Raw genomic sequence first — 24877 nt, 5'->3', positions numbered from 1 at the left:
TGGGTAAAAGCCAGTGTGGCTCCTTGGTGAGTCCATATCTCAGTGGGACTAGGGAGAGAATGCTAGCTCGGTGAGGACTCCTTGACCTGGCTGAAGGAACCTGGCCTTGGACCCTGCCTCCCTAGTAGCAGCCAGAATGAAAAGGTAGATCGGCTCCTCATCATATACTGGACAGTGGCTGAGAAACCCAGGGCTTAGATTGTATCTGGAATAACTGAGACAGTTGAGGTTTAGACAAATTTATTGAAACATACAGGGTGTCAGCAGAGAAATCATTCAGTGGTATGTTACATCATGCCACTACCTTGAATGTATAATTTTAAAATTATATATATTTTGTCACTAAGCCTTTGGCCAAAAAAATGAAAGTCATTTAGCACATTTGTGAAGGACCAATAAGAAATGGATTTGAACATTAAAAAGATCAAGTCACTGAATTAAACAGCAGCAGCCCCTGCTAATCTAGAATCCCACTGCGTTGAAGGTAGACGTGTCTGTGCAGAGCTAGTCATTGATTTCAGCAATCAGAAGAGATGGGGGCAGGCACACTTGTTGGCGGTGGCGGCAGAGCTGGCAGGACAGGAGAGCCGGGGTGGTCAGGTGAGCATATCCCAGAGACAGCAGCAACAGAGGGCAGTCCAGCAGGCTGTGAGGCAGGTAGATGGGCCCAGGTCATCCCTTCTTTGGTCTTCCACCACATACACTGGATGGGGAAGGGGAGAGAGGGTGAGAATGAACCGGCACAAACCCCAGGCTCTACAGGGCCAACACCTCAGACCAAGGGAGAGCTACGTACAGCAGCTGAAAGCCACTGAGCAGACTTTGTGCAGCCTTTCCACTTATGCAGTCTTGGGTGATGAATGGAGGAAGGGTGGCTCAACTACTTTCCCTCCTCCTCTTAAGGACATTCATCCCTGCAGGAGGGCAAGCACTAGGGAACCTACCCAATGGACTCACACCAAGGCAGCCAGTTAAGTAAGAAATGTCCATTGCTCTCTGGCCAGAGTTGGCTAACCCTACTTGGTTTATAACCAGGCAGCACTCTGTCCCGAATCCTACAGGGGAACTGGGGGGCATTTCTTCAGATACAGCTAAGCCATCTCCCAAGAGCAAGAGAGTAACTAAAATCTCCTAAAAAGGGGCTTTAGGCTTTAAAAGATTAACCAAGAATCTTGGTTTTCATACCTGGCCAATGCAGAATGTGCTCCAGCCTCTAAACTTTTGCACAAAGCAATGGTAGGCAGGATGAAAACCTAGGCAAGTGGGAGGCTATGGCTGGAGCCTGGAACTCTTGCGTTTCCTCAGAATGGAGTAGGAAATCTGAGCCCTGTCAGGGCTAAGCGCTGTATTAAGAGATCTGAGTGCCAAACAAATCCCCAGATCAAGAAGGACCCCCAATCACCCTTTACTCGTGAGCTCTGGCTCACGTCAGCCTCGCTTCCCATTAGAATGTCTGACGGTTGACCTTGGCCTCGGAGGATCTGCAGCCACTTTTAAGAAAATCTCAAAACAACCATCATCAAACTCAGTAATAAGCAGTAAGGATCTTAAACTTTTTGAAAGTTCATGAATACATGAATCTTATAAATTAAACCAGTCCTTTGGCAATCATCTTTTAGTTCTATTTTTGTGTATCTATTTTTATACCTCCTCTCTCGGCAACTCTTCTCTCTGGAGCCTGGTATAGTAGCTAGAACACGCTGGGTTAGTGTGAGCTTGTCCAGGTTCTGTTGTATCAGCCGCCCTCCACAGAGACATCCCTTTCCCTTCTCTCACAGCACGGGTCTAATCTCAGCCTGTTTTCATTTGGCCCCTCTCAACACAGACAAAGTTGTTCAGGGTCTGGGAGACAGGACCCACCACCAGGCAAACCTAGTCAAAGAGGAGGCGACAACCCATTTATTTTTCTGAGGTCTGGTAAGGCACATGACCTGATTTAGTCTTAAGAGTAACTTTGAGATAGATGTTACCATCATTCCCATTTCACAGGTAAGGAACTCAAGACTTAAGAGAGGTCAAGTCTCTTGTTCAGCACAGGACCAGCCAGAGGCAGGATGTGAATTCAGGCCCCAACTGGGATAGCACAGGGACCAGGAGGAGCACAGGAGTGAATGGGCTCCAGGACAGTCCTCTCTCACTCCAGCCAGAGCCCACCCCACCCACTGAAGGCCCGGGCACTCCAAACTCTGGGGTCACCACAGCAGGGTGTCACCTGCCCAAGTTCCCAGCCTCCCCTGATCCTGCATGGGTAGTGTTGGACAGGGAAACTGAGAACACATTTGGCTGTGGACCCCCTTGAATAATCTCTTGCTGTATTCTCCTTGCCACTCTGCTGCCCCTGGGACATAAAGTCCCCCTCCTCTGCCAGCTCTGGAAACAGCCTGTTTAACCCAGGCCTGAGACCCAGCCCGAGGTTGGGTTGCTATGTGCCAGATCCTGCAGGCTCTCTTAAACTGGCGTTTACAGAGGTGCTCACGATGTGCCTGGACCTGTGCTGAGGGCACCACTTGATCTTCACAACCCTGCGGGACACCTGTCTCCTCACTGCTTCCCCTGCTCCCAGCCCTTCTTCCTCTCAAAACCACTGAACCTCAGGTAGCTTAGTCAGGGAAACAAAAATGTCCCAGTCTTGCTTCCTCTATCACCTTTCTCCATTAGTCAAGTTTGTCCTTGCCAGGGCTTATTTCACCTGCCATACTCCACAACCTGGGGCAGTAGAGACTGAGCTGATTACTCCCAGACAGTGCTTACACAGAGGTTAGAAATAATCAGTCTGGCTACAAAACAGAGGACTTCAAGCCAGAGGGCTGCATCAACCTTGATAGGGGTAGTTAGTGCTGTACATACCTTAGAAACCCGAGTCACTTATTTCCTGGAGCACCGAGTCTTCCAAAGCCCTTATGACTTTTTTCCTTGCATTAGCTGAGGACAGGACCTATGCTTCCAGACTGTTGAGAAGATGGGAGTGGAAGAGTGCGTGTGTGGGAGGGTAGGTGCGGAGGTAGGAGTGACTTGTGTTTTCCTTGCTTTTCTTTCCATCACCAAAAGCAGGGATGATTGGCCCAGGAGGAAGGCCTCACGGTTCCTCACAGCACCCGCGGTGGGACCCAGAAATTGCATATCTTACAACTGTATCTGCCTAGATGCCCTGCTTAACCTGCAGAGTCTGAGGTACTGCACCTTTAGAGGGTGCCCGCTGCACTAAGCTGCAGGCCTAGTCTGCCCCAGGACACCACCCAGCCCTGGGGCTTCTGCTCCTCACACCTTCTAATCTGCCACGTGTCCCCATCCCTGCCACCCAGTGGGTGAATCTGCCTGAGAGCTCCCATACTGCCCTGGCTGAGCCATTAGGATGCAGCCCATGCTACCTGAGTCCTGGGCCATGACAGCCTCCCTGGGTACTTGAAGCCAGGGGACTGTGTACACCACAGCTTTTCTGGTGGTACTGGTTACCCAGTAGGAGCTGGGGCAGAGATGATTCTAATACAGGTGTTTCCACACCCAGGCCACATGGGCCTTCCTGGCAACTGGCCTATACTGGCAAGCTGGGCATAAAAAGGGGGGGCAGGACCATGGTTATGTAAGATGTTAATCATTAAGGGAAGCTGGATCAAGAGTATACAGAAATGGTACTACCTGACTTTTCTGTAAATCTAGAATTACTCCAAAATAAAAAATTTTTTTTTCTTTTAAAGGAGGAAAAAATCGAGAGGGATCAGAAGTGCAATGGGTGGAGTTGGGAGCAGTCAGTGCCCAGTGGGGAGCAGAGGGTCTGGTGTCTGCAGAGGCTACTCACATTGAGTGCCTACTTAGGGATTAAGTGCCCCCTTGTGGCCAGCCTGGGGACAGGCTGGGCTCCAGCTCCTCCTGACGCAGGCAGGGCTTTACAGATTGGCTCACACACATATCAGCCAAAAGGCTAACCATCCCATTTCCTATCTAGTGTCTCAGGAGCCAAGACCACCCTATTCAAACCAGTGCTGGGAGCCTGTGCCCTGGTCCCAGGCAAGGGACTGAAGGGACTCTCCATTTCCAGAAAACTGGTTGAGTTGGAGATCAGGTCCAGGGGTTCCTTCACCAGCTTGTCTTTCTTGCCTCACACAGTCCTTTGGTACCAACCTTCAATGTTCTCAGCCCCAGCCCAGGGGTGGGGCCTGCAGAGGGCCAGGTACTCAGAGCTTTGCCATGTGAATGCAAGTGCAAAGGTGGTGGTGGTGGTGAAGGGGGTTGGGGGAATGTGCAGGGAGGGGTGTATGAGCATATAGGTGTAACTCAGATGCCCAGACTAGGTCATAAAGACCCAGGTAAGTCTTGGGTGCAGAACCTGTGGGGAGCTGAGCAGATTCTGGAAGAGGCTCCCCATCTGCCTTCTTGCCTCTCTGCTGGAAGCAGAGAAGACAGATGCAAGATGCTTGGAGGCATGCATCCCCCTGTGCCCAACTGCCCACCAAGCCCTGGGGTCTTCTCCAGGGCCACCAGCCACACCAACCAGCAGTCCCAAATTCTAGGACAACCATATTGTACAACCTCAGGGGGGCCATTCACATGAGCTACTGGTTCTGGGCAGGCAGTGGGCAAGTGGGGCTCCAGACCACACAGGGACCTGGGCAGGAACGTGAGCAGAGGCTTACTCTGCTAAAGGCTCCAGTTCCTCAGTCAGCCCCATCCTGGAATCTGAAACCTTTTCTTGCTCAGCTCAGACATTTTAAATGATTAATCAAGGGCTTTGAAGTGGTAATTGAGCCTTATTAGGCCATTCTTACTTGTCTCTGCATCTGTGCACAGTCCCAACCCAGAGAGCTAGTAAGGAGAAGCAAACAAAAAGACGGGCTTCCCAGAGAGTTCTGACGTCTGGGGCCTTCTTGCTCCGGGAGCTAATTAAGGAAGCTATACCTTGGCCTCTTGTGACTAAGACCAGTGATGGGCACCCAAGCTGCTTTTCTACTAAGACTACCACAGCCAGAGCACCTCCCCGGAAGTGCCCCCAGTGGAGATGACAGCTTTGCCAGAGGCAGGAGGCCTGTAGTCACCCCACCTTCTAAACCAGCATCCAAACCAACAGAAGAAGGCCAGCCTTCCAGGAGGTATCAGAGGATGCCGAACAGCCCTCCTACTGCTCGGACCAGAGGTAGAAGAGAGGGAAAAATCTTTCCACATCTTAAGAGTAAGTAAAATCTCAGGACAGCCATAGGATGGTTCCTGCCCCTTCCATGCAGGGGCAGAGAGGAGAACACACAGCTCGCTGAGGATGCACTTCAGCTTTCCTTGGGTGTGCACGTGCAGTGGGATCATTTATTACTCAAGCACAAGGGGGTTGCACTGGTGAGAAAAGGTGCCCTAAAGGCAGTGCCACTGTGCCACCTGCTCTGAAGGCCATGAGCACCAGGTAAATATACAGAGGGGGGGACAGTGAGGGGGTGACGGTTGGCCGGGAATAGTAGAGGCAATCAAGGGCGTGTAGTTTTCACGAGTCTAGAGGTTAAGAGCAGGAGAGGTGAGGAATATCTTCCACTTTCCTGTTCCTCCACAGGTAGAGGAGGGATACGGGGCTGGCAGCACTGGCACAGCCTTGGCCCAGGCTCTGTGACAGCAGCTGCCTAAGGCCTGCTCAGTTCGGGACCTTCCCCAGGCCACCTGGGCCTCACTGCCCTCACTACCACCTCCTCCTGCAGCTTCAGCCATGTCTCCCAAGTCTCTGTCCCTCTCCCTGCTTCCGTGTCCCAAGATACCCACTGTGAGGCAGAACAGTCAGGGAGCTGGCCAGCCAATTCATTCACCCATCCATGTATCTACTGCCTGCCACCCGACTGAGCAATCATTCAGCCCACCGTCACTGTCCAGACACAATGCCAAGTGTTGTTGTGGATTGGTCTGGAAAGGGTGAGAGTTTGCTGACCTCTGTGTGGGTCACTGTTCCGAGATCTCCAGAAATACAGCTACCGCCATCCTCTGAGGAGGCAGCTGCTGGACAAAACCAAGCGGCCATCTTGGCCAAAGCCCAGCCTTTTCAGGGGTTGTTGAGGGTCTAGGGAACCCTGGCATATCGCACCCAGAGCATCCAGAGGAGAGTGGGCCCAAGCCTCTCCCTTCCCAGGCTCAGTCTCAGGCCAGCTTGTACCTTAGCCCTCTCCAACCCTATCAGTTTTATGAACAGTAGACCTGATAGTAAAATTGTTTCATAAACAACAAAAACAGTTAAGTGCGTTTGGACATGTCATACCCGTCTGGTAAGTATGACTGGACTGCCACCACCTCCTGTGGCCCTATCCTTGGGCTAGACCTGCTGGGGCCACTGGGACAGAGTTGGTTGTAGATGCTGGGACAATTGAGAACATCCTAGATGCTAGAACTGCAAATGAAACTGCCTTGGAGATCATGTGGCCCGTCATTTTTTGGTAAGAAAAGAATGCTGAGCCCAAAGAAGGGAGGTGGTAACTGAGGTCGCATAGTGAATTAAAGGTATGTCCTGACCTATCACCCAGCCCTCTTGCCTCCTGGCCCAGTGCTCTCTGCACATCAAGATCAGGCTCACTAGTAAGTCAGAAAGAGAAAAACAAACACTGTATGCTAACACATATATATGGAATCTAAAAGAAAAAAAAAATGGTTCTGAAGAACCTAGGGGCAGGACAGGAATAAAGATGCAGACGTAGAGAGTGGACTTGAGGACACGGGGAGGGGGAAGGGTAAGCTGGGACGAAGTGAGAGAGATGCACTGACTTACGTACACTACCAAACGTAAAATAGATAGCTAGTGGGAAGCAGCCACATAGCACAGGGAGATCAGCTCCGTGTGACCACCTAGAGGGGTGGGATAGGGAGGGAGATGCAAGAGGAAGGGGATATGGGCATATAAGTATAGGTATAGCTGATTTCACTTTGTTATACTGCAGAAACTAACACACCATTGTAAAGCAATTATACTCCAATAAAGATGTTAAAAAAGATTAGGCTCACTTCAAATCAGCAGCCTGGCTGCAAGTGACCTGAAATGTGGATGTGTGTGGACAGGTGAAAGGCCTCGCCTCTGTTGCCTGGTTCTCCCTTAAAATCCACTGTCTTTGTGGGAGAGCAAGATCCAGTCCTCACCCTACTCCACAGTGTGTCCGAAAGAGAGGGCAGAATGGACCTGGTCCAGCAGTCAACTGGGAGACGGAGTGAATTTCAGGGTCCCTCCTGGCAACCACCCGGTGGGTGTGTTGGCCCAGAACAAGGCACCTCCTGGGGGTGGGGTGTAGCTGGACCGTCCCCCTCAAGAAATCTACTTCAGACTTTCCTTGGGCACCCCACCGCTTGAATTGCTCTCTAAGGACAAGAGCTATGTACATGGGCTCTGGAGGGGCACTGCCCAAGTGACGGTCACAGCTTCCCCATGCCCCAGCCTTCACACTTGTGAAGCGGTGGGCGGAAGTAGTGCCTAAGAGCCTATGTTTTGTGACAAAAACATAAGAATGTAAAGTGCTTGGCCCAGGGCCTGGCATGGAGTGAAGGAGGGAAGACTTAATGGGAACCACAATGTGATGACATCCTACAGAAAAAAAATCACCAGAAATCTGTTTTCTTATTCTGAGTCTGTGCGGGGAGGGGCTCCTCCAACCAATCCATATTCGGATTGGTATTCATATGTGTGGCGCCAACTCATCACAGGATGACAGAAGCAGAGGAACTGGCAGTCCACATGAAGCACAGCTGCTCAGAAATGGGAAAGGAGACAACCCAGGGGAGAAGCAAGGGGCTGTGTGTGTGTGTACTGGGGGCTAGGAAGGCGGAATACAAACAACTTTGGCTGTTGAGGCCCCTCAAGAGAATAGGGTGAAATATTTGGAAACATCCCATTTCCTTAGGTAAGGGAGTAAAGAAACCCTCACACATACACACGTGAGCATTTGCTTGGACGTGATGAGTCTATGGCTAGCATTAAGACAATGCAGACACTAAGGCCAGTAGAAGAACATAATATGAAAGAGAACAGTCAACAAGGGATGTACACATTAAAAAGACTTAAAACTGAAGAAGTAGGGTGTTTCTCCTTACACCTTAAAATTAAAGCCAGTCAAATGTGATCAGTTCACAACTCAAAACCTCGAAAATTCCAGCAGGACGGGTGGCCTTGTTCATTGAATCTCAGGAAAAGGACTAAATTCTCTGGGGATAAAAGAGTGTCTTTCGAGAAACAGTTCCCTCCAATGTGTTTTTTAGTCTAGGAAATGTGCAGAAATGGGGTAAAGGAGCTGATAGCGTTTTCTGTCCACTGTCACAAAACATTAAAGTGAAAGGACCATCCTCCCACCTCCCAAATGGAGATGCCGCAGAAGCCAAGAAGGTTGCTGAGGAGCTTGAACAGGGCGTGTGACAGCACACGAGTGCTGCCTCTTCGTCACGCGGAACTCAATGCAATGCTGGAAGTTGCCAGTTTGGTTGTGCGTGGCTGGAGATCCAGCAGTGCTTGGTACTTTCCAGTAAAGGCCATGCTGTTTCTACAAGCGGGAGACTGGAACTCACTCACCCCACTTACATAACACAAAAAATAAAGGCTTGCTTTTTTACCCTGTACTGACAGAAGAGGTCAAGACCAGGGCCTGCAGACCTGAGCTGAGAGGTCCTGGCTCTATTCTGCCATAGCTGGGTGACTTCGGGTTAAGTCACTTGACTTCTTAGAGCCCCTGTGTCCTCCTCCATAGGAAGGAAAGACAGTTTTGGAAGCTACTGCCTTAGATGACATGGGAAAATGGGATGAGGACAAAGGTGAATATCATTATTAAGATGGGACAAAAAAAAAAATCTCAATTTACAAACAGCCAAGTTTCACCATGGGGTGAGATCATATAGTACATTTCAAACATTATCTTTCATAATTTGATAGACATTCCACTGTTAATGTTCATAGAGCTAAAGACCTAAGAGGTGCCAGGCATTCCAGTGCAGCCTCTACAACCGTGTTTGCTGGCCCAGCAGCACGCACAGAGCTTGGTCTTGACCACACAGCCACAGGGAGCAGCCCAGGCCCAGGAGCGGGCAGGGCCGGCACATCCACAGAAATGCCACAGGCTGACACGAGGGCCCAGCAGCTTGGGGGTGGGGTGCTCTATCCAGATGAGCTTACACAACGAAAAACTTAGATAATTTTAGGTTTTGTGGGTTTTTTTGGTAAATCTGAGGAGATAACCAAGAACTGCTGCTTCCGCTGATGAGAGAAGAAAGTAAGTGACCAAAAGGGAAACTCAAATGTTTGGCTAGGGTGACGGCAGAAGACTCAGCAAGTAATCTCATATACCCTGAGGCGAAGAGACAGAACAGCCGGTGTTAGTTTGGAGAATAGAAAGCAGTTTTTCTTTTATCCTTAAGTCAGCCAAGAGACTGGGGAGGGGACTGAAGAACAATGACGGGAGGACACAGGGTGAGGACGTGTGCAGCGCTCCCTCAGCACCCACTCTTCCTCTCCAAGTCTGCCTGTGCCATTGCCTCAGACCACAGGAACCATGGGTGTGAGCTGGGGAAGGTCAAACAGATGAGCATGGGAAGCCCTGATGTCATGGGTAGTGTTACTACAGCAGAAAGGAGGAAGCAGTTCATTATCTCATGACATATCATGAATATACTTCTAATGTGTCTGTCTGTTTGAGAAATAAATACGAGTGAGGCTGTTATGCCAGGCAGAAGAAATTAAGGAAAATCTAGAGAAAAAATCAGATCATGCACAGTACAGGACAGTTCTATGACCCTGTGGCAGAGGTGTAAATAGCCCGAGGCAGGGAGATTCCTCTAATGACTGGCAAGTCTTGCTCTACCTGCTCAGGAGGGAGACAGATGGAGACCAAGGTTGTGAATGATGGTGGCTGACCTGCCCTAGAGCATGACCTGGCCCACAAGCCCCTCAACATACTGGTCATCCTTTCATGGCTGTTCCTGCCCAATCCGATGTAGACATACCTCATTACCGCCAAACTTCAAAAGATACCAGTATAATCAATCATAAGCTGGAATAATCACAACACAGCAAATGAAGGAGCAGGCTGCCTTTCTTCTTTAGAGGTTATGGCACATAAGAGGGAGCAAGTCATGCCATTTAGATACCCACCAGCCCTTCTAATCATAACCCCAGCAGTATTTTTTGTAGATAAGCTGATTCTGAAATTTATGGAAAGGCAAGAGAACTAGAATAACAAATAATTTTGAAAAAGAATAAAGTTGGAGGACTCATACTACCTTATTTTAAGGTTAATATAAGCTACAATAGTCAAGACGGTTATGGTATTGGTGAAGGAACTGACAGATCAAAGGAGCGGAATAGAGAGGACGGTAATAAACCCACATAAACATGGCCAACTGACGTTTGACAAACATGCAAAAGCAATTCTATGGAGAAATGATAGTCTTTTCAAACAAATGTTGAAAAAATTGGCACACAAAAACCCAAAAACCTCAACCATTTTATGCCTCACATTTTATGTAAAAAGTTACCCAAAATGGATCATAGATCTAAATGTAAAACACAAAACTGTAAAGCTTTCAGAAGAAGACATGGAAGAGAATCTTCATGACCTGGAATTAGGCAGAGAGTTCTGAGACCTAACAACAAAAGCATGATAATTTGGACTTAATCAAAATTTAAAACTTTTGCTCCATAGAAGAATCTGTTAAGGAGATGAAAAGACAAGCTACAGACGGGGAGACAATATATGCAAATAATATCCAACACAGGCCTTTATCTAGAACATATAAAGACTCTCAAAACTCCACAATAAGAAAACAACTCAACTTATAAGTGGGTAAAAGACTCGAACAGACTCTTCACCAAATAGGATAGTATAAGAAGGGCAAATACGTACACGACAACATCGTTAGCCATTTTAAAAATGCAAATTAAAACTACAAGGATTAAAATGTAGATAATGGGGCTTCCCTGGTGGCGCAGTGGTTGAGAATCTGCCTGCCAATGCAGGGGACACGGGTTTGAGCCCTGGTCTGGGAAGATCCCACATGCCGCGGAGCAACTAGGCCCGTGAGCCACAACTACTGAGCCTGCGCGTCTGGAGCCTGTGCTCCGCAACAAGAGAGGCCGCGATAGTGAGAGGCCCACGGCACCGTGATGAAGAGTGGCCCCCGCTTGCCACAACTAGAGAAAGCCCTTGCATAGAAACGAAGACCCAACACAGCCAAAAAAAAAAAAAAAAAAATGTAGGTAATGGAAAATTAAATTACATTTGAGGGCAGCTTGAGTATGATATGTAATTTTAAAATAAATACAATCCTTGTTTAATTAAGAAAAAAAAACCTACAAGGAGATACCACTCCACACCTATCAGAATGGCTAAAATTAAAATCAGTGACAATATGTGCTGGCAAGGATACAGAGCAACTGGAACCCTCATTCATTGCTGATGGGGATGCATAATGGTACAGCCACTCTGAAAAACAGTAGCAGTTTCTTAAAGTTAAATATACACTTAATCATTTAAGCCAGAAATTTCACTCCTTAGAGAAATGAAAACTTACGTTCAAAAACCTGTACATAAATTTATAATCACCAAAAAGTGAAAACAACCCAAATGTCCTTCAACAGGTGAATGAATAAACTGTTACCTCCAGACAATGGACTACTACTCAGCAATAAAGTACCCCCCAGATCTTCAGAAAATACACCAGCAGTTACACTCTGATAATTCTGCTTATAAGGCAGTATCCCAGAGGCAAAACCCATCCAGCCTAAATCTCCCTTGGCCAAATGTACTGGAAAATCCAGAACGACCTAAGGCTTTCAGATGCATTCCTCAGGTCCCTGGGATTCTATAAAAAGGTAGGGGATGGCCCGTCCTTGCCTCAACTGCAATTCCGTAGTATCTATTCCACACTGGAGTTGCATGGAGAGTTTCTTATAGAACAATTTATATTAGAAAAATCTGAAAACTATCAGAAAGGCTGAAATGGTGGTCATGACGGATCTATACTTGCTGCTGTTCAGAAGGGCCTCCCCAGCAAGGATAGTCACATGCTTGATAATCTACGTGCTGGACCCTCCAACAGCCACCCCAGGGGACACAGTCTGCTTGAGGAGCAGTGTCTTCTCTGCCCAGGCTCAAAGCTGAGTGACAATAACCTGACTCCCTTACTTGGTGTCTGATCCTTCTGGAACTTGTTTTTTTGCATGGTTCTCTCCAGTTTAGCAGAGGCTTTGAGCCTTCATGGTGCCCAGCTGGTTCTTTGCACTCTGAGCTTGTCTCTTCCACGCCTACACAAATGCCTGCCTTCCTCCAATCCTGTATTCTGGTCCTAGCAATCCTGTCTTTCCCTCTGTTGGTGTCCTTCACAGAATAGGAACTGGAGGGAAGTCCACCCCTCAGTGACAATAGTGTGGCTAAGTCCAATGCACATTTTTGAGTTCTGACCTCCCAGCAATATTTGATGCTACTGATCACTCCCTTAATACAAATTCTCCTACTTTCAGGACATCCCATTCTCCTGGTTTTCCATCTCTGACTTCTTTGCAGGTTCATCATCTACAGGTCCAAGTCAGTTTTCCTTAAAGCTCAGCCCTACACTGCCACCTTCTCTTTTCCCTCCACATTTCTACCTAATGTGATCTCATTCACTCCCACAGTTCTAGTTACTACCAATATGCCAGTGCCTTCCACATTTAAATCTCCAGCCCAACCTCTCCTCCAAGCTCCAGGTGTATATACAACTGCTTACCTGACATCTCTACTTGAATGTCTCATAAACACCTCAATCTAACCCAACACATTCAGAGCCCAACATGATTTTCTTCCTCCTGAGCAAATATACTCCTTTACTTTGTTTCCAACCTCCACAAACACCACCACTAGGCATCTAGTTCCAGTCAGAATCTCAGGAGTCATCCCCACTCCCCGTTTCTTCAATCCCCATATCCAATCCATCTACAAGTCCTGTGATTTTACTTCCAAATTTCTCAAGTACGTTCATGTCTTTCCATCATCACCATGTGAACTTGTGCCTCAAACCATTCTCTACATGGAAGCCAAAGGGGGCTCTTAAAAATGCAAATGTGATCATGTCATCCCTTTGCTTAAAATCCTTCAATGGCTTCCCACTGCTCACAGGACAAAAACCAAAATCCCTAAGTGGGGCTGTGAGCCCCCCATCTTGCTTCTGCCTGCTCTTCATCTGTTCCCAACATCCCATTGTTCTTTGCCACATCAGTTTCCTCTTCTAGTTTCTCAAATGAGGCATGTTCTCTCCTGCCATTGGGCCTATGCACCTGCTTTTCCTACAATTGTTTTGCCTATTAACAGCTATTCGTCTTTCAGCACCCTTCCAGACTGTGCAGACTGTCCCCTTTTCATATGTTTTCATAGCAATACATATCTTCTTTTCATAGGAAAGCAGAATGTCAATAATACCTGTGGGATTATTTAATGTCTTGTTCCCTCCCTAGAGTGTAAGCCCCATGGTGGCAGGGATGGGGTCTGTTCTCTGTGGTCCATCGCCTACCACACTGGAGATATTCAGCAGCTACTGAATGTCGGTCGGAGGGTGATTCCCTGGGAGTACACTTGGGGCAGATTGAAGAACTGCTCCTCCGACAGTTTAAAGTGTCCCAAGGCAATGTTGTGATAAAACTGGGTTAAAAATCTAATCTGTGACCCCACTGGAATGAAGAAATTATTTTCACGAAAAAATGTAATATTAAAAAAAAAAAAGAGTCCATTTACAATAGCATTAAGACTGCAAGGTACCTGAGAAGACATCCAATTTTAAAGACCAACAAAGGATATGTGAAAGCTACGTGAAGAAATTATAAGATTTTATCTAAGGACATAAAAGAAGTCCAAAAAAATGAAGGGACACCATGTTCCAGATAGGAAGACAACACTCTTAAATACATCAACTCTTCCCCCCAATTACTCTATGAATTACATGCTGTTCCGATTAAAGCCAAACATCGTAGTTTTCCATAGAAACTGACAGACTCATCCTAAAATCCAGATTACAGTAAAAGGCCAAGAATATCCAAGAAAATTCTAAAGAAGAGAAAGGAGTATGTGTGTATGCATGTCCTGGGGGCAGGGAAGATGCCTGTCACACCAGACTTCTGATTCTAGCCCATTTATATGTAGGAACTTGTTATATGACAAATCTCATTTCAAATCAGTGGGGAAAGGGTGACCTAATCAATAAATGGTGCTGGAACTATCAAAATGGAAAAAGAAAACCAGAACCCTATCCTACACCATGATCAAACACAAATTTAGGTGGACTAAAGACTATGTGAAAGGGCTTCCCTGGTGGCGCAGTGGTTAAGAATCCGCCTGCCAATGCAGGGGACATGGGTTCGGGCCCTGGTCCGGGAAGATCCCACATGCCGCGGAGCAACTAAACCTGCACTCTAGAGCCCGCAAGCCACAACTACTGAAGCCCGCGTGCCTAGAGCCTGCGCTCTGCAACAAGAGAAGCCACCACAATGAGAAGCCCGCGCACTGCAATGAAGAGTAGCCCCTGCTCGCCACAACTAGAGAAAGCCCGTGTGCAGCAATGGAGACCAAATGCAGCCAAAAAAAAAAAAAAAAAAAGACTGTGAAAAAGTTTTAGAAGAAAATATAGGCTTATCTTTGCAATCTTGGAATAGAAAATGATTTTTCAAAGATTAAAACACACAAAGCATGAGGGAAAGATTGATAAACATGACATTTAGAAACTTTCGGGACTTCCCTGGTGGCACAGTGGTTAACATCCTCCTGCTAATGTGGGGCACACTAGTTCGATCCCTGGTCCGGGAAGATCCCACATGCCATGGAGCAGCTAAGCCTGTGCGCCACAACTACTGAGCCTGTGCTCTAGAGCCCGTGCAGCCTAGAACCCACACACAGCAATTACTGAAGCCCATGCGCTGCAACTACTGAGTCCACGTGCTGCAACTACTGAAGACCGTGCACCGCAACAAGAGAAGCCACCACAATGAGAAGCCTGCGCACCGCAACGAAGAGTAGACCCTGCTCGCCACAACTAGAGAAAGCCCACGTGCAGCAACGAAGACGCAACGAAGACCCAACGCAGCCAAAAATAATAAAATAGAAAATAAACAAACAAAACTTTCATACTAGAAAATACACTATAAAAAGGTTAAGAGACAGACAAGAAGAAGGTATTTCCAAGCCTATAAAAGTGACAAATATTAGTGTGTGGAATATTTAAAGATTCCCTACAAATCAGTAAGAGAAGACAAACGAATAGAAAAAACGAGCTAAGGATATGTAACAAGCAATTCACAAGATTTGTAAAGGCAAATCAAAAACATCTGTTTATGTTCAAGGTTACTAGTAAGCAGGAAGGTAGTTAAAACAGTGAGATACCATTTCACACCTATCATAGATGCTAAAATTTTGAAGTCTGTAGATTAGTTAATTTTTAAAGAAAGAAAAAATGTAAACTGTGCAGCACTAGTTGTTTATTCCAGTAACAGAAGGTAGCAGGCCTGCAGGGAGCACTTGGGTCTCGGCTACTCAGTCCAAGTTGTCCAGGAGGCAGCAGCAGCAGAGAGCAGCCCAGCACGCGGCCAGGGCCGCCTGACACCCGGTGTCGTCAGTCTTCCTTTCCCGCTCCATCACGTACACTGGGGGGCAGGGGAGGGGCGGGGGTGGGGAGAGAGAGACCCAATCAGAGGGGACTGAGCAGCGGTGTCCTATGCTGCTCGAGCACTTAGCACAACCTGTGGAGACCTGTTCGAGGTCTCCCTCTCTCCCCAGACTGTCAGCTCCGTGAAGGCGGAGCCACGCTACCTGGTTCCCTGCTCCATCCCCGCTCCAGTGTCTGGCCCACATCAGGTAGTTTCCTGGATGTGTGAATGAAGGTGACATCTGCTCAGCAGCTGTCAGAGCACTGTTTCCTGCCACCTCCCCTTCCCCAAGCTGACTATGAAACCCAACCCAGCACTTTACTTGACTCATCAAAGTGATCCAGTTTGCAGTGAGGCCTGCCCTACAGCCTGATGTGGCAGGGACTGGCTGAAAGCTTTACACATTATCTCATTTAATCCTCACAACAGCTCTGTTACTATCATTTGTAACTCTCAAACTCTGTTTGCAGGAGTGTGAATTGGTAGAAACCCCTTTGGGGGAGCGGTGGCAGGGAGGGGCGGTGCATAGAACTTTGACCCAGAAAATCTGTATCTAGGGTTTTTCTACAGAAATAATTGTCCCGTTGTTCAAAAATGTGTGTACATTGTGACTGCTGCTGTATCAAAATAACCCCAAACTAGCAACAACCTTGATGTCTGTCACCTGCAGACTGATTAGGCAAGCTAATGCATACCATAGGATGGAATACTAAATGGCCATTAAAAAGAACGAGATGGTTCTTCCATGTTGCCAGTGAATTAAGCAAGGGATAAAAGGTATATTGTACATTGTGCATTGTTATTTTTGTACAATTAAAAGGATATATATACACACACATACACATACAGATTTCTGAAAGAATGCAAGAAACAAAGGTCAGAGTGTGGGAGGGGTGGGGGCTTTTACTCTGCTCTGCATTTTATATTTTTCTCAAATCCAGGCTTGTCCGGTTCCAAAGCCACACTCAAAGCCACTCCTCCACTGTCACTGCCAGGGTCCTGTAGGCAGGAGGGAGGGCTGTCCAGTTTCAGCAGAGCTCAGACCTCTTCTAGCCTCTGCCACAGTGCTAGCTCCAGGGGCTTTCTTTGGGGGCAGCTGGCAACCACTGATCTGGGCTCCCTGGCGGCACTGGCCTCAGTCCTGGATGCCTTCCCCAATGTCACAGTTACCTACTGACCCCCCTCGGCCCAGCTTCCCTAACCTGTGCTCCCAGTTATGTCGCTCCCTTCACGGCCTGGCCTGGCCCCTGTGACCTTCAGTTTCACCCATCAGATTTGCCTTCAATGCAGTTCTGACTCCCCTCAGGCCTTGCTGACTCAGCCCTGGGCACACGCTGGGATTCCTACTGGGCAAACCTGGCAAGCAGTAGCTGTATCAAATCACCACTCCTCCCCGCAAGGAGCTCGGAGACCAGAGGGTCCTCGCGCTGGTGCAATTCCTAAGACTGAGCCCCATGAGCCAGAAACACTCCCACGCCAGGTCCCCAACAGCCCCACTTGCCAGGGTTCCTTCTGCACTCCTTCCCTCTCCAGCGACACGAGCTGGTGGCATTTCCCAAACCAACCCCAGCCTCTTCTCTTCCTCCCCTTTGGGTTTGAGCAGGTAGTCAGAAGCCCAACGGAGCCTGGTCCTGCAGAAAGAGGGCACCAAGGAGCAGGTACAGTGAGTCTAGCCTTTGCAAACCCCTGGGGAGTCCATGGTCCGCCAGGGGCCACCTTCAGGTCCCTCACCACCCCCCACCCCGGCTCCCCTCTCTCCCTCACCTGTGTGAGCGCCAGCATCATGCCCTTCTTTCTCCTCCCACTTCCTCAGCAGAGCCCCACGCCGCTGCCGTCCGCCCTACCAGCCTGTTCCCTCAGCAGTGCTGTCGGCAACTTCAGTGCCTTCGCACCTGACCCTGAAAGCAGCGCCCGCCCCAGCCCTTGGCTTTCTCTTGACCCCAGCAACACAGTCACTGGGCTCATCCTCCACTCCTTCGTCCTGGAAGTATCCCCTCCACATTTCTGCTCTGCCTCTGGGGCCCTCCAGCAGCACCCCAGAGTGCTGGGACGTGGGATAGATGCCTTCTCACCAAGGCACCTGCCTGCTGCTCCCAGACTCAGCCCTCATCACCCTTTTCCTCACCATCATTGGACTGAAGTCTATAGATATCCCTGCACATTCACAGGCAGAGAACACACTATGGTCCCATTTCATAGAAGAGGCAACTGCATGAGGGAAGGCTACGTGGTCCGTCCAGAATCAACTAGAAGGTAGCACCGACACGTCAGTTTCCTGGCTCCTCACGCGGCACACTCCCACTGTTCTACACCTACCTGCCCATCGAGTCACTCCTTTGCTCAAAGACATCCAGGCTCCTCCTTCCTACAGCGCTTTCTCCGTGGCCACCTAGACTGTTCAGCCACGCTGCACGGATCCCATGGGTCTGTATCCGGCCACGTTCAGCAACCCCGCTACCGAGCCCTACCTATAAGGGCCTCGGGCACCTCACAGCCAAATTCCCTTGCTTTTGCAAGACTCAGAGCGGATCTACCTGCCCCCACGAGGAAGGCTGCTTGTCAGCAGGCACAGCCCAGCCATGGCTCAGCGAGCGTCATACCGCACTAGAGCACCGGAAGGTCTCCTGAAAGGGAGTGGGGCCAATGCCTCCCCTTCACGAGTCAGGAAACCCAATTCCAGGCACGTGCACAGTGTGAAGGCTGGTACTTGGCTAACTAATAATCCAAAGAAAAGTATTCATTCTATGGGCTGAAATTCCTCTGGGCTTCAAACACGGAGGCCTGTATTTGGTGGCCACAGAACTCTGGTCTCTGTGGAAAGCAGGGTGAGGACAGCTTTGCCGTGAGGAGGCAGGAGCCCACTTAGGGCCGTATTCACGGAGCAGAGAGACAACCGCCTTGAACCCCAGCGATGCTGACGGCTGCAGCGGGCAAGGTGTGCACCAGCACATCCCTCCCGCAGGCAGAGACCGCCTAGCACAGACCCAGCCCGCGCCCTGCGCCCTACCCGACGGCACACAAAAAGACAACCCAGGGCTTCCCTGGTGGCGCAGCGGTTGAGAATCTGCCTGCCAATGCAGGGGACATGGGTTCGAGCCCTGGTCTCGGAAGATCCCACATGCCGCAGAGCAACTAGGCCCGTGAGCCACAATTACTGAGCCTGCGCGTCTGTAGCCTGTGCTCCGCAACAAGAGAGGCCGCGATAGTGAGAGGCCCGTGCACCGCGATGAAGAGTGGCCCCCGCTTGCCGCAACTAGAGAAAGCCCTTGCACAGAAACGAAGACCCAACACAGCCAAAAATAAATATAAATAAATAAAAATTAAAAAAAAAAAAAGACAACCCAGTGCAGGGGGCACTGGCTGTGTTCTCAGAAAAGCTCGTCCCCATCTCCCCAGCCCTCCCTCCTCCTTGCTAAAGCGGCCCCAGAGGCTCCAACAACTCTTCCCAGGAACCCAAGATTCAACAGGAGGGGCGGTGGGATGGGTAGGCAGTGGGTTGTCAGCAGAGTCTGGAGATGGGAAGTTCGGAGAGAAGCAGGGAAGAAACCCTTCCCTACCTGATACTGCTGCCCCAATCCAGGTCACAATTCCCAAAGACACACTGCTCCAATCTAGTGGGAGGCACCATAATTAGAATTTAGGAACAGAGATTTTAATAAGCCATACCAAATTGGATTTAAATATAGGCTCATCTAACTCATTGGCCATGTAACCTTGGGCAGGTAACAACCTCTCTTAGCCTCAGCTTCCTGTGCTGTAAAATACGAGTAACGTCAGTAATCTGTACCCCACAGGCTTGCTGGGAAAATGAAGAGATCAGGCATGCAAAACGCTAACAGCACAGTGTCTAGCACATTGTCAAGCGTTCAATAAATGCTCACTGGTGTTATTACTGTTATTCAAATGAGTGACTCTCAGGCAGACCCCTCCCAGGACTGACTAAAGAGCTGGCCTAAACCGGCAGAGAGAAGGGGTGGGGGGCTCACCCGGACTCAGGGGAGAAGCCTCAGAAATAAACAAGAGGCCAGGAGGCAGAGTCATAGGCTGTTCTGGAAGCAAAGGACCTGCAAGGTCATCTAGCCCTTCACTGGGCAGAGGCTAACAGGTCCAGCGCAAGGGAGGGGTGTGCCCAAAGCCACTATGAGGGGAGGGGGCAGATGAAGAGAGCCAGGCCACCTCCAGTAGCGCCACAGCAGGAGGACGGACGACTGCTGGAGGGAGAACTGCCAGCAACTCCGGGCCGTGCTCTCACCCCAACTGCCCATGCACACGCGTGTGCGTACACACATACACACACACACAGTCCCTGTCAATTTTCCTTTGGCCTCAACCAACCACATGGTATCAGAGCCCAGGTTCAGGGTCGGGGAGACATGGTTACGTCTTTGGGAAGTGTGACTCTGGAAACCTCAGGCAGAGCCCAGGACAGGGGACGGGGAGCTGATATACTGAGCCTGGGACAGAAGAGGGAGCCGGTTAGCATGGGAACAAACAGGACAACAGCACAAGGGCTATAACCCGAGGACCAGAGACAGACCTGCATCCTGACTGCCAGGCCCATGCCTAGTGACAACCCACCCACCCGCTAAAGACCTGAAGGCTCTGTGGCACCGACCCCAGCAGGAAAGCCCAACGTGGGTTTCACAGTCCCTCCCAGACCACCTGCTAGTCCTCAGCCTTCCCATGCAGAATGTGACACGTGAGCGGAGATGCCTGCCTGCCTCCCAGATCCGGCTGTGCACCCTTAACAGCCTCTTTCTTCTCTCCCTGCCAGAGAAATGGCTCACCTGCCCCAGGGCAGAGAAGTGTGCCCTCTCCTCCAGGTCAGCTCCAGAAATAGCTGCCTGATTCATTAGCTCCCAGGGTTTAGGCCAGAGATCTTGCTCCAGGTTGGGTTACTATGTGAAAGGCTCTTCTTCCACACCTCACACAGATCTTTCAGATCCTCTGAGAAGCATCTAATCCGCTGTCTGGCAAACTCCTCCCTTCATCCTCCAGCATCTAAAACCAAGCCCAATAAGGCGACCATCAGGGGACTAAAACGGAGGCACAGTACTAAGCGTGTACTAATGCCACGTGCCAGAGCAGGAGAAAGCAACAGTCAGCCCCGAGAACAGCAGAAGAGAAAAGCAGCAGAGGCCGCCCTCCTCCTCCTCTGCATCGCTGACAGGACAGGACCCACCACCTGGGGCTCAGCGCATCTCCTCTGAGAAGCCTTCCTGACCTGGCCCAGCCCATCAAGGATCTTTCTGACTCTGAATTGCTGCTATCACACTATCATTACAATCATTCAAAACCCTTAGTCTTAGAAATACCAAGCAGTCCTTAAGAAGAATGCAGCACCGAGACAGAGATGGGCCCGAGGGAAGTCCTTAGATGAAAAGGGGAGGCTACGTGTACAGTACATGTGGTACAGGGCCCAAAACAGAGCCTGGGGGTAAGAGCAGGAGCCTTTGCCTTTGTAGGCCGGCAATGCTTTCTTTTTACTTGCGGCATTGGAAAAGATAAGACAACAGGACTGCCTCAGAAATGGCTAGTTTATCCTCAGGGTTTCTAAATGCTGTAACTAGACTATGAGGTCCTCAAGTGCAGGGTGCAGGTCTTCTCCCTGTACTCCCATCTCTACTTCCTAACTCGTCTGACAAATACAGACGGGTGCTGGCCAAAGGAAGTCTCGTCCAGAGGTAGAGAGACCCATGCATGACAGGACAGGTGAATCCATCGAAAGCCCATCGTCCCCCAGATGTGTCCACCTCACCAACTACCGAGGGCCCTAGGGCTGGTTCTAAGCTGGTGCAGGGAACACCAGTTCTTGCAGCAACTCCAAATGCCAAGGTATTTCAGAAAAGTATTTTACTTTCCTAGGAAAGAAATGATGTATAATTCTAATAACGTTAAATGTTGTGTAAGAACTGGATGAAACGAAAACAGATGACAAGAATCAGCAGACCTGGGGGGGTAACACCACACCTGACCAAAGCTGCTGCAAGTAGAAGACAAGTGACCTCAACATCCTCAGTTGTCAGTGGGCTCAGGGTTTCGGGTCCCAGGACGGAGCCAGGTCTGGGGACGAGACCAAAAGACCAGCCCAACTTGGGTTAGGAGGGGCAAAGTCATCAAGAGCCTGCACCCCTGGGAGCAAGCCGGGTGTAATGAGGTGCACTGCCTAGTGGCAGTGCCCACCACCGAGTGACAAGGGTGCCTCCACAATCACAAGGAAGTGGCCAGCTAAGTGTAGTCAGTGACAGGTAATACATAAAACTGGAATTTTAACATGCTGTGAAAGCCTATCAAATATCAAAATGAAGCCTGATGTTACGAGTGACCAGTGGTGGTTATGTTGGAGTCTAAAATTAGGCGGTGAGTAAAGCTACCTTTTGGCCTGTGAGTCTAGCCCTCAGTGGAGAAGGGTGAGTCATCAGAAACTGACCTTCAAAAGACATCCTGCTCCTGTGCTTTACAACTCGTACCCAAAAGAATTGAAAGCAGGTGCTTGAACAGGTATTTGCACACCCATGTTCACAGCAGCATATTCACAACAGCCAAAAGGTGGAAGCCACCAAGTGGATGAAAGGATAAATAAAACACGGTTTATACATACGATGGAATATTCTTCAGCCTAAGAAAGAAATTTTGACATTTGCTACAACATGGGTGTACCTTAAAGACATTTTGCTAAGTGAAGTAAGCCAGTCACACAAGGACAAATACCGTATGACTCCTGTTACATGAAGTACCCAGAGCTGCCAAATTCATAGAGACAGAAAGTAGAAAGGTGGTTGCCAGGGACTGGAGAGTGGATTTATTTTTTAGTGGGTAAGGAGTTCTAGTTTGGGATGATGAACAACGTTGTGGAGATGGATGGTGGTGATGGTTGCACAGCAATGTGAATGGACTTAATGCCACCAAACTGTACACTTAAAAGTGGTTAAGGGCTTCCCCTGGTGGCGCAGTGGTTGAGAATCTGCCTGCCAGTGCAGGGGACACGGGTTCGAGCCCTGGTCTGGGAAGATCCCACATGCCGCGGAGCAACTGGGCCCGTGAGCCACAATTGCTGAGCCTGCGCGTCTGAAGCCTGTGCTCCGCAACAAGAGAGGCCGCGATAGTGAGAGGCCCGAGCACCGCGATGAAGAGTGGCCCCCACTCGCTGCAACTAGAGAAAGCCCTCGCACAGAAACGAAGACCCAACACAGCCAAAAATAAATAAATAAATTAATTAAAAAAAAAAAAAAGCCAAGAAGTTTACAGTGAAAATATGAAAGATGCCCAGGGGACAGGACATGAAGTAGAAAGACTCAGACAAATTTGAGCTGTATGATAATATATAATAAAAGTTAAAAAAAAAAAAAGTGGTTAAAATGATAAACCCTACGTTCTTTCATCCTCCGCTTATTCATGAGGATTCCAGACATATCAACACCCTGCGGGGAAAGAGATATGGGAGCTTTGCAGGAGGCAAAGCTCCATAGGCTGGTGGCTCAGGGACGTTCTGTCCCAGCAGCTGTTTCAGTTCTCCTGGGTTGGTGATGCGATTGATCCCACCGTCCCCGGGTCCCCCGGGCTGCCCTGGAGGCCAGACAGCTAGACGCCCATCACAGCCATCCAAAAAAGGAGGTCCGCTCTGTCTGCCAGGTGCCCATCTGCCCTCCAGTCCGAAGACCCCTCCAGACCTCTCCAGCCAGACCTCACAGAGGATGTGCTGGAGGAGAGAGAAGCTGCTGTGGTGGCGGGTACTCTGCTCAGGCTCCATCCCACCCCACATGCTCACTTCTCATTTCCCTGACACAGCCAGCCCCGCAGGGGAGTCCGGGATGAAAGACACGGTCCCTGACTCAGGCAGCTCACAAGACACCTTGGAAAGAAGAGCCAACGACATATCTGAGGAAGTGCATGGTGACATGCCATACTGGGGGGCGGGGGGACCAATATTCAACAACTAGAATTCAGAATCAGGACAGGGCCTTTCAGAATGAGCTAAGGAGAGAGGAATGTCAATCCTACTACTGCCCTGTCCTTGTTTTCCTTCCTTTATAAGAAAATTTAAAGAAACGCTGGCTAGTGAGCAGCTCACCCAGAAACAGGCAGCATTTTAGGTTGGCCCAGGCTGTGCTACAGCCCTGGCTTCTCCTGACTGACAGAGTCATCATGGCCTGACTCCCCCTGCCCCAAGGAGGGAGCGGTGGTGATGGTGATGAACTGCACGATCTATTATTTCATACCCTGCTAAGCAGCAGGAAAGACGCTTGGAACCAGGGAATCACGGAAACAAAGCAAGGAGAGAAAAGGTAGGAGTAGAACAGAAATAGACTCAGAAGCCTCAAACTCCCACTGTCAGCGGCCCCTGGATATAAGACAACAACTGCTATGATTTTGGATGCTAAACAGACACCAGGAAAATTATTTTTCTGGTTTCAGGCACTGGGTTACAGAAAAAGGTGGAGAGGCTCCTTTGAGGGGAGCTGGCTCTTTGGAATGGGCCCAGATGGGCAGAGATCACCACGGAAGTGGCTGCTGGGTTCTTACAATTAGTGCCCCGGCACAGACAGGCACAGGCTGCCCTGCCATCGGCAATATGAGCCTGACTCACATTGAGTGCGGGCCTCAGGAGCCTCATCCAAATAGGTCTTGCTGCATTTTCTAACAAGGCAAACACCACCATATCGCTTTTATTGAACACAAAATGTGTCTTTATCTTAGGTATACAGACCACAACTGGCTTCTTTCTGCACGTACCAGGTTCCTGAGTTACTGATTAACAGTCCTAGCAGACACATTTATGTAAAACGCCTGAGGTTGTTTTCTTCCTCCTTGGTCAAGCTTAATTTGGCAGACAGTAAAAATAGCTGTATTTTCACCTGAAGGCACCCCAGTTTAGAGCCCTGGTACACGGTGAGAGTGTACACGGGACGGGACAGGAGAGCCACTCTCAGTGAGCGTGGTGGGCAGGTGATTCGAGCAAGGCACACCTGACTTGTAACGAGTGCGCCCCACCCCACCCTCTGCCCCCTGAAGCACACCACCCACCACTTCACTGCGCCAAAGGTCATCCTTGTAGATCTGGAAAGACCTGTGGTGGGGGCGGGGGGGGCCTGGGCTCCGCCAAGCAGTCCCCAACAGTCCCTGCTGTTCTGTAACACCGCCGCAAGCCACCCAAAAGTCAACCACCAAGGGTCCTGAAAACTACCACCACATCCACTGAGAATGGCCATTGGCAAACGTGAGGCCAGAGACTTCCCCAGGGGAGAAGGGGAGGCAGGGGCCTGGCCTGCAGGGCTGTGACTAGAG

General features: G+C 49.5%; 1 protein-coding gene across 4 annotated transcripts in view; it reads right to left on the bottom strand.

Annotated features, from left to right (window-relative positions):
• Nucleotides 1-223: 223 nt before the first annotated feature.
• CYSTM1 (cysteine rich transmembrane module containing 1) overlaps nucleotides 224-24877 on the bottom strand; it is a 70341-nt gene continuing 45687 nt past the window's right edge. For 3 of the 4 annotated variants that reach the window (XM_082378724.1, XM_082378726.1, XM_082378725.1), the window contains exon 3: nucleotides 15405-15589. In XM_082378724.1, coding sequence (XP_082234850.1) covers nucleotides 15480-15589 — 110 coding nt within the window. In that variant the 3' untranslated portion in view covers nucleotides 15405-15479. Of the gene's footprint in view, nucleotides 704-15404; nucleotides 15590-24877 lie in introns of those variants that run through there. The other variant, XM_082378727.1, reaches the window with a different exon arrangement.

Source organism: Balaenoptera borealis, assembly GCF_965194805.1.
Source record: "Balaenoptera borealis genome assembly, chromosome: 2".
Taxonomy (NCBI): domain Eukaryota; kingdom Metazoa; phylum Chordata; class Mammalia; order Artiodactyla; family Balaenopteridae; genus Balaenoptera; species Balaenoptera borealis.
Note: the sequence above shows the minus strand (reverse complement) of the source record. Positions and strands in the feature narration are given on the sequence as shown.